The sequence below is a fragment of the Xyrauchen texanus genome, chromosome 42 (assembly GCF_025860055.1).
Source record: "Xyrauchen texanus isolate HMW12.3.18 chromosome 42, RBS_HiC_50CHRs, whole genome shotgun sequence".
Taxonomy (NCBI): Eukaryota; Metazoa; Chordata; class Actinopteri; order Cypriniformes; family Catostomidae; genus Xyrauchen; species Xyrauchen texanus.
Window position 1 is genome coordinate 31,169,161 of NC_068317.1, and position 10,000 is coordinate 31,179,160.

Below are 10,000 nucleotides of genomic sequence, written 5' to 3' on the forward strand. Positions count from 1 at the left end.
AATTATTATTATTAATAATAATTACTATTATTATTATTATTAATTATAATTATTTAATTAGTATTATTATTCATATTTAAAATAATTATAATTAATAATAATAATAGTAATTATTATGAATTACTATTATTATTATAAATTGTAATTATTTAATTATTTGTATTAATAATAATTATTATTACTATTATTATTAATTATAATTATTTGTATTATTAATAATAATAATTAATAATAATTATTATTATTACTATTAATATTAATTATAATTATTTTAATTATTATAAATAATAATAATAATTATTAATTGTAATATTCAAATAATTATTATTATTAATATTATTAAATGTAATATTCGAATTACTATAATTAATTATTATTATTATTATTAATAATTATTATTACTATTATTATTCATTATAATTATTTTAATTAATATTAATTATTATTATTTGTAATATGCTAATTATTATAAATAATAATTAATACAATCATAAGAACTTTATTAATAATAATTTGAATTATTATTATTAATAATGATAATGATTGTAATTAATATTCATAATTATTATTAATTGTAATATTCTAATTATTATTATTAGTAGTAATACTAATAATTATTATTATTACTATTATTATTATTAATAATGATAATGATTGTAATTAATATTAATAATTATTATTATTAATTGTAATATTCTAATTATTATTATTATTATTATTTAATTATATTATTGATATATTTGTTATTTTTTCTCACCAGATGAAGCTGAATATGTAGGCTACATTAAATGTGGAATGTGTTTTTAACTTTGGTTTCTCCTGCTATTTCTGTCATTAATATCTGCTGAAACAGAATTTTAGTTTGTGTCTGTGCAGTGTATATCAGTATAATGATGTTATTTTGGGGGCACTAGCTGTCAAGCAATTGTGAAATTTCAAGCACACATTTTGCAGAGAATATTAAATACAAATGCGAACATTAAAAGAAATGAGACATCCCTAATCACAGCAAACACGTTCTTACCTGAAGAAGGTGTGGTGCTCCACACACACTTTCCACAGTCTCTTGGCTGCTCTGTGATTGGGTAGTTTAAAGCCGATCGTGCTTTCAAACTGTTCGAACTGAACATATAAAGCATACGTTCTATTCTCAGTACACCACATGAAGTATCATGAACATGACAAATGCACCCTACAGGAGAAGTGTCCTCACCTCGCCCGGCCGGATCTTGATGTAGAAGTTATTGCGTTTGTAGGAGATCTTCAGGACTTTGGGCCAGGCGAAGCGGTTGATGCGAAGTCTGTCGCGGTAGATGAGGAGGCCGGAGGAACACACGCCCAACATGATCTCCACGCCCTCTGAATCCTGACAAATGATTGGATTAGAGAGGTGCCAATCATAATTCTAAATGCCAGTCATGCACACGTTTCTGAATGAGTCCTGAAATACAGTACATGAATGATGTTTTGAATTAAATCATTGAATTCTCTCGGGTAAATCTGGTGGCAGTTCTGGAAAGAGACCGTAATCTAAATGTGGATCCATTTTTCACCGCTGCGGGGCAAATGAACTGAGGGGCTGGTCATTAGTTCTATTCATTATAGAATTCAGAACACTGAACTGAGAGGCTGGTCATTAGTTCTATTCATTAAAGAATTCAGAACACTGAACTGAGGTTTGAAAAATAAAAACAAATGGAATAATATCTGGAATTAGTTTAAAATGTTGGCGTGACAAAGCCATTATACAATTTTTATCAAAATCTCTAACACAAGACCAGAATTTCTGACATTAACTCCTCTTTGAGCTTTCAAGCTACATCCACCAAACTCTGCACAGACCTTCAGACTTTTCTATTTGCTATTCGCTAACTAACTAACACAGCTATTTATTTACTATGTTCTAAATATGTACCAAGTATGTACAACTAACTATCTAACTAACTAACTAGCTAACAGGGCTAACCCTAACTATACTAACTATATACGAACTTACTAACTATCTATCTACTAACTAACTATGTACAATGTACCAAGTATGTACTAATTAACTAACTAGCTAACAGGGCTAACCCTAACTATACTAACTATATACTAACTTACTAATTAACTATCTACTAACTAACTATGTACAATGTACCAAGTATGTACTAACTAACTAACTAACTAGCTAACAGGGCTAACCCTAACTATACTAACTATATACTAACTTACTAACTATCTATCTACTAACTAACTATGTACAATGTACCAAGTATGTACTAATTAACTAACTAGCTAACAGGGCTAACCCTAACTATACTAACTATATACTAACTTACAAATTAACTATCTACTAACTAACTATGTACAATGTACCAAGTATGTACTAACTAACTATCTAGCTAACAGGGCTAACCCTAACTATACTAAGTATATACTAACTTACTAACTAACTATCTACTAACTAACTATGTACAATGTACCAAGTATGTACTAACTAACTAACTAGCTAACAGGGCTAACCCTAACTATACTAACTATATACTAACTTACTAACTAACTATCTACTAACTAACTATGTACAATCTACCAAGTATGTACTAACTAACTAACTAACAGGGCTAACCCTAACTATACTAACTATATACTAACTTACTAACTATCTATCTACTAACTAACTATGTACAATGTACCAAGTATGTACTAACTAAATAACTAACTAACTAGCTAACAGGGCTAACCCTAACTATACTAACTATATACTAACTTACTAACTATCTATCTATTAACTAACTATGTACAATGTACCAAGTATGTACTAACTAAATAACTAACTAACTAGATAACAGGGCTCACCCTAAATATACTAACTATATACTAACTTACTAACTATGTACAATGTACCAAGTATGTACTAACTAACTAACTAACTAACTAACTAACTAACTAACTAACTAACTAACTAACTAACTAACTAACTAACAGGGCTAACCCTAACTATACTAACTATATACTAACTTACTAATTAACTATCTACTAACTAACTATGTACAATGTACCAAGTATGTACTAACTAACTAACTAGCTAACAGGGATAACCCTAACTATACTAACTATATACTAACTTACTAACTAACTATCTACTAACTAACTACGTACAATGTACCAAGTATGTACTAACTAAATAACTAACTAACTAGCTAACAGGGCTAACCCTAACTATACTAACTATATACTAACTTACTAACTAACTATCTACTAACTAACTATGTACAATGTACCAAGTATGTACTAACTAACTAGATAACAGGGCTAACCCTAACTATACTAACTATATAGTAACTTACTAACTAACTATCTACTAACTAACTATGTACAATGTACCAAGTATGTACTAACTAACTAACTAACTAACTAACTAACTAACTAACTAGCTAACAGGGCTAACCCTAACTATACTAACTATATACTAACTTACAAATTAACTATCTACTAACTAACTATGTACAATCTACCAAGTATGTACTAACTAACTAACTAACAGGGCTAACCCTAACTATACTAACTATATACTAACTTACTAACTATCTATCTACTAACTAACTATGTACAATGTACCAAGTATGTACTAACTAAATAACTAACTAACTAGCTAACAGGGCTAACCCTAACTATACTAACTATATACTAACTTACTAACTATCTATCTATTAACTAACTATGTACAATGTACCAAGTATGTACTAACTAAATAACTAACTAACTAGATAACAGGGCTAACCCTAACTATACTAACTATATACTAACTTACTAACTATGTACAATGTACCAAGTATGTACTAACTAACTAACTAACTAACTAACTAACTAACTAACTAACAGGGCTAACCCTAACTATACTAACTATATACTAACTTACTAATTAACTATCTACTAACTAACTATGTACAATGTACCAAGTATGTACTAACTAACTAACTAGCTAACAGGGATAACCCTAACTATACTAACTATATACTAACTTACTAACTAACTATCTACTAACTAACTACGTACAATGTACCAAGTATGTACTAACTAACTAACTAGCTAACAGGGCTAACCCTAACTATACTAACTATATACTAACTTACTAACTAACTATCTACTAACTAACTATGTACAATGTACCAAGTATGTACTTACTAACTAGCTAACAGGGCTAACCCTAACTATACTAACTATATAGTAACTTACTAACTAACTATCTACTAACTAACTATGTACAATGTACCAAGTATGTACTAACTAACTAACTAACAGGGCTAACCCTAACTATACTAACTATATACGAACTTATTAACTATCTATCTACTAACTAACTATGTACAATGTACCAAGTATGTACTAACTAACTAACTAACTAACTAACTAACTAACTAGCTAACAGGGCTAACCCTAACTATACTAAATATATACTAACTTACTAACTAACTATCTACTAACTAACTATGTACAATGTACCAAGTATGTACTAACTAACTAACTAGCTAACAGGGCTAACCCTAACTATACTAACTATATACTAACTTACTAACTATCTATCTACTAACTAACTATGTACAATGTACCAAGTATGTACTAACTAAATAACTAACTAACTAGCTAACAGGGCTAATCCTAACTATAGTAACTATATACTAACTTTCTAACTATCTATCTATTAACTAACTATGTACAATGTACCAAGTATGTACTAACTAAATAACTAACTAACTAGCTAACAGGGCTAACCCTAACTATACTAACTATATACTAACTTACTAACTATCTATCTACTAACTAACTATGTACAATCTACCAAGTATGTACTAACTAACTAACTAACTAGCTAACAGAGCTAACCCTAAATATACTAACTATATACTAACTTACTAACTATCTACTAACTAACTATGTACAATGTACCAAGTATGTACTAACTAACTAACTAACTAACAGGGCTAACCCTAACTATACTAACTATATACTAACTTACTAACTATCTATCTACTAACTATGTACAATGTACCAAGTATGTACTAACTAACTAACTAACTAACTAACAGGGCTAACCCTAACTATACTAACTATATACTAACTTATTAACTATCTATCTACTAACTAACTATGTACAATGTACCAAGTATGTACTAACTAACTAACTAGCTAACAGGGCTAACCCTAACTATACTAACTATATACTAACTTACTAACTAACTATCTACTAACTAACTATGTACAATGTACCAAGTATGTACTAACTAACTAACTAGCTAACAGGGCTAACCCTAACTATACTAACTATATACTAACTTACTAACTAACTATCTACTAACTAACTATGTACAATCTACCAAGTATGTACTAACTAACTAACTAACAGGGCTAACCCTAACTATACTAACTATATACTAACTTACTAACTATCTATCTACTAACTAACTATGTACAATGTACCAAGTATGTACTAACTAAATAACTAACTAACTAGCTAACAGGGCTAACCCTAACTATACTAACTATATACTAACTTACTAACTATCTATCTATTAACTAACTATGTACAATGTACCAAGTATGTACTAACTAAATAACTAACTAACTAGATAACAGGGCTAACCCTAACTATACTAACTATATACTAACTTACTAACTATGTACAATGTACCAAGTATGTACTAACTAACTAACTAACTAACTAACTAACAGGGCTAACCCTAACTATACTAACTATATACTAACTTACTAATTAACTATCTACTAACTAACTATGTACAATGTACCAAGTATGTACTAACTAACTAACTAGCTAACAGGGATAACCCTAACTATACTAACTATATACTAACTTACTAACTAACTATCTACTAACTAACTACGTACAATGTACCAAGTATGTACTAACTAACTAACTAGCTAACAGGGCTAACCCTAACTATACTAACTATATACTAACTTACTAACTAACTATCTACTAACTAACTATGTACAATGTACCAAGTATGTACTAACTAACTAGCTAACAGGGCTAACCCTAACTATACTAACTATATAGTAACTTACTAACTAACTATCTACTAACTAACTATGTACAATGTACCAAGTATGTACTAACTAACTAACTAACTAACTAACTAACTAACAGGGCTAACCCTAACTATACTAACTATATACGAACTTATTAACTATCTATCTACTAACTAACTATGTACAATGTACCAAGTATGTACTAACTAACTAACTAACTAACTAACTAACTAACTAGCTAACAGGGCTAACCCTAACTATACTAACTATATACTAACTTACAAATTAACTATCTACTAACTAACTATGTACAATGTACCAAGTATGTACTAACTAACTAACTAGCTAACAGGGCTAACCCTAACTATACTAAGTATATACTAACTTACTAACTAACTATCTACTAACTAACTATGTACAATGTACCAAGTATGTACTAACTAACTAACTAGCTAACAGGGCTAACCCTAACTATACTAACTATATACTAACTTACTAACTAACTATCTACTAACTAACTATGTACAATCTACCAAGTATGTACTAACTAACTAACTAACAGGGCTAACCCTAACTATACTAACTATATACTAACTTACTAACTCTCTATCTACTAACTAACTATGTACAATGTACCAAGTATGTACTAACTAAATAACTAACTAACTAGCTAACAGGGCTAACCCTAACTATACTAACTATATACTAACTTACTAACTATCTATCTATTAACTAACTATGTACAATGTACCAAGTATGTACTAACTAAATAACTAACTAACAAGATAACAGGGCTAACCCTAACTATACTAACTATATACTAACTTACTAACTATGTACAATGTACCAAGTATGTACAAACTAACTAACTAACTAACTAACTAACTAACTAACTAACTAACTAACTAACAGGGCTAACCCTAACTATACTAACTATATACTAACTTACTAATTAACTATCTACTAACTAACTATGTACAATGTACCAAGTATGTACTAACTAACTAACTAGCTAACAGGGATAACCCTAACTATACTAACTATATACTAACTTACTAACTAACTATCTACTAACTAACTACGTACAATGTACCAAGTATGTACTAACTAACTAACTAGCTAACAGGGCTAACCCTAACTATACTAACTATATACTAACTTACTAACTAACTATCTACTAACTAACTATGTACAATGTACCAAGTATGTACTTACTAACTAGCTAACAGGGCTAACCCTAACTATACTAACTATATAGTAACTTACTAACTAACTATCTACTAACTAACTATGTACAATGTACCAAGTATGTACTAACTAACTAACTAACTAACTAACAGGGCTAACCCTAACTATACTAACTATATACGAACTTATTAACTATCTATCTACTAACTAACTATGTACAATGTACCAAGTATGTACTAACTAACTAACTAACTAACTAACTAACTAGCTAGCTAACAGGGCTAACCCTAACTATACTAAATATATACTAACTTACTAACTAACTATCTACTAACTAACTATGTACAATGTACCAAGTATGTACTAACTAACTAACTAGCTAACAGGGCTAACCCTAACTATACTAACTATATACTAACTTACTAACTATCTATCTACTAACTAACTATGTACAATGTACCAAGTATGTACTAACTAAATAACTAACTAACTAGCTAACAGGGCTAATCCTAACTATAGTAACTATATACTAACTTCCTAACTATCTATCTATTAACTAACTATGTACAATGTACCAAGTATGTACTAACTAAATAACTAACTAACTAGCTAACAGGGCTAACCCTAACTATACTAACTATATACTAACTTACTAACTATCTATCTACTAACTATGTACAATGTACCAAGTATGTACTAACTAACTAACTAGCTAACAGAGCTAACCCTAAATATACTAACTATATACTAACTTACTAACTAACTATCTACTAACTAACTATGTACAATGTACCAAGTATGTACTAACTAACTAACTAACTAACAGGGCTAACCCTAACTATACTAACTATATACTAACTTACTAACTATCTATCTACTAACTATGTACAATGTACCAAGTATGTACTAACTAACTAACTAACTAACTAACTAACTAACAGGGCTAACCCTAACTATACTAACTATATACTAACTTATTAACTATCTATCTACTAACTAACTATGTACAATGTACCAAGTATGTACTAACTAACTAACTAGCTAACAGGGCTAACCCTAACTATACTAACTATATACTAACTTACTAACTAACTATCTACTAACTAACTATGTACAATGTACCAAGTATGTACTAACTAACTAACTAACTAACAGGGCTAACCCTAACTATACTAACTATATACTAACTTACTAACTAACTATCTACTAACTAACTATGTACAATGTACCAAGTATGTACTAACTAACTAACAGGGCTAACCCTAACTATACTAACTATATACTAACTTACTAACTATCTATCTTCTAACTAACTATGTACAATGTACCAAGTATGTACTAACTAAATAACTAACTAACTAGCTAACAGGGCTAACCCTAACTATACTAACTATATACTAACTTACTAACTATCTATCTACTAACTATGTACAATGTACCAAGTATGTACTAACTAACTAACTAACTAACAGGGCTAACCCTAACTATACTAACTATATACTAACTTACTAACTATCTATCTACTAACTAACTATGTACAATGTACCAAGTATGTACTAACTAACTAACTAACTAACAGGGCTAACCCTAACTATACTAACTATATACTAACTTATTAACTATCTATCTACTAACTAACTATGTACAATGTACCAAGTATGTACTAACTAACTAACTAACTAACAGGGCTAACCCTAACTATACTAACTATATACTAACTTACTAACTATCTATCTACTAACTAACTATGTACAATGTACCAAGTATGTACTAACTAACTAACTAGCTAACAGGGCTAACCCTAACTATACTAACTATATACTAACTTACTAACTATCTATCTATTAACTAACTATGTACAATGTACCAAGTATGTACTAACTAACTAACTAACTAACTAACTAACAGGGCTAACCCTAACTATACTAACTATATACTAACTTACTAACTATCTATCTACTAACTATGTACAATGTACCAAGTATGTACTAACTAACTAACTAGCTAACAGGGCTAACCCTAACTATACTAAGTATATACTAACTTACTAACTAACTATCTACTAACTAACTATGTACAATGTACCAAGTATGTACTAACTAACTAACTAGATAACAGGGCTAACCCTAACTATACTAACTATATAGTAACTTACAAACTATCTGTCTACTAACTAACTATGAACAATGTACCAAGTATGTACTAACTAACTAACTAACTAATTTTCTGTCTGTCTATCATTCTATCTATCTGTAAGCTTAACTTATGAGTGTTAAAGTTCCAGACAGAATAAATCACACAAGAATCAGGAGGGATTGTGGGTAAAATGGGCACAACTCACATCTCTAGTGGGTATCTGGAGAACATCTACTGGACAAAACTGAATCATGAACAATGGTGAAGATGTTTATAGCCCAGATGTCACTCTTTTATAGCTCAGGATACTTAACTGAGTCTTCAGTAATGTTTTATTTCAGTATTGACTTTGTTTCAGATGTCCTGCTAAAATTCCTTATTCAGAGAATTAACATTCGACACAATGAATAGATGGTTTAAGAATGATAGTATAGCTCAGATCATTGCTCTTCAGAGAATCTGATGATTGCAGACGTTGGTATCTTGAGCAAATCTGAGCACAGTTTGAGACATGGTTGAGATCTCTTGTAGGAGTTTGTAAGACTATAGCTATATTCTCTTTCATCTCATTGCTGTCTTTGAGAAACAATTGAGATATTAAAGAGATCTCATTTATGACTCTTCTTTCCTATGGGCAGAGCTGGAT

General features: G+C 29.5%; 1 protein-coding gene across 2 annotated transcripts in view; it reads right to left on the reverse strand.

Annotated features, from left to right (window-relative positions):
• The window catches only part of epb41l3a (erythrocyte membrane protein band 4.1-like 3a), an 88,922-nt gene that overhangs the window by 36,664 nt on the left and 42,258 nt on the right, over positions 1-10,000 (reverse strand). For both annotated transcript variants that reach the window (XM_052115025.1, XM_052115026.1), the window contains 2 exons: positions 1,214-1,366; positions 1,025-1,122 (listed from right to left, as the gene is read on the reverse strand). In XM_052115025.1, coding sequence (XP_051970985.1) covers positions 1,025-1,122; positions 1,214-1,366 — 251 coding nt within the window. The remainder of the gene's footprint in view (positions 1-1,024; positions 1,123-1,213; positions 1,367-10,000) is intronic.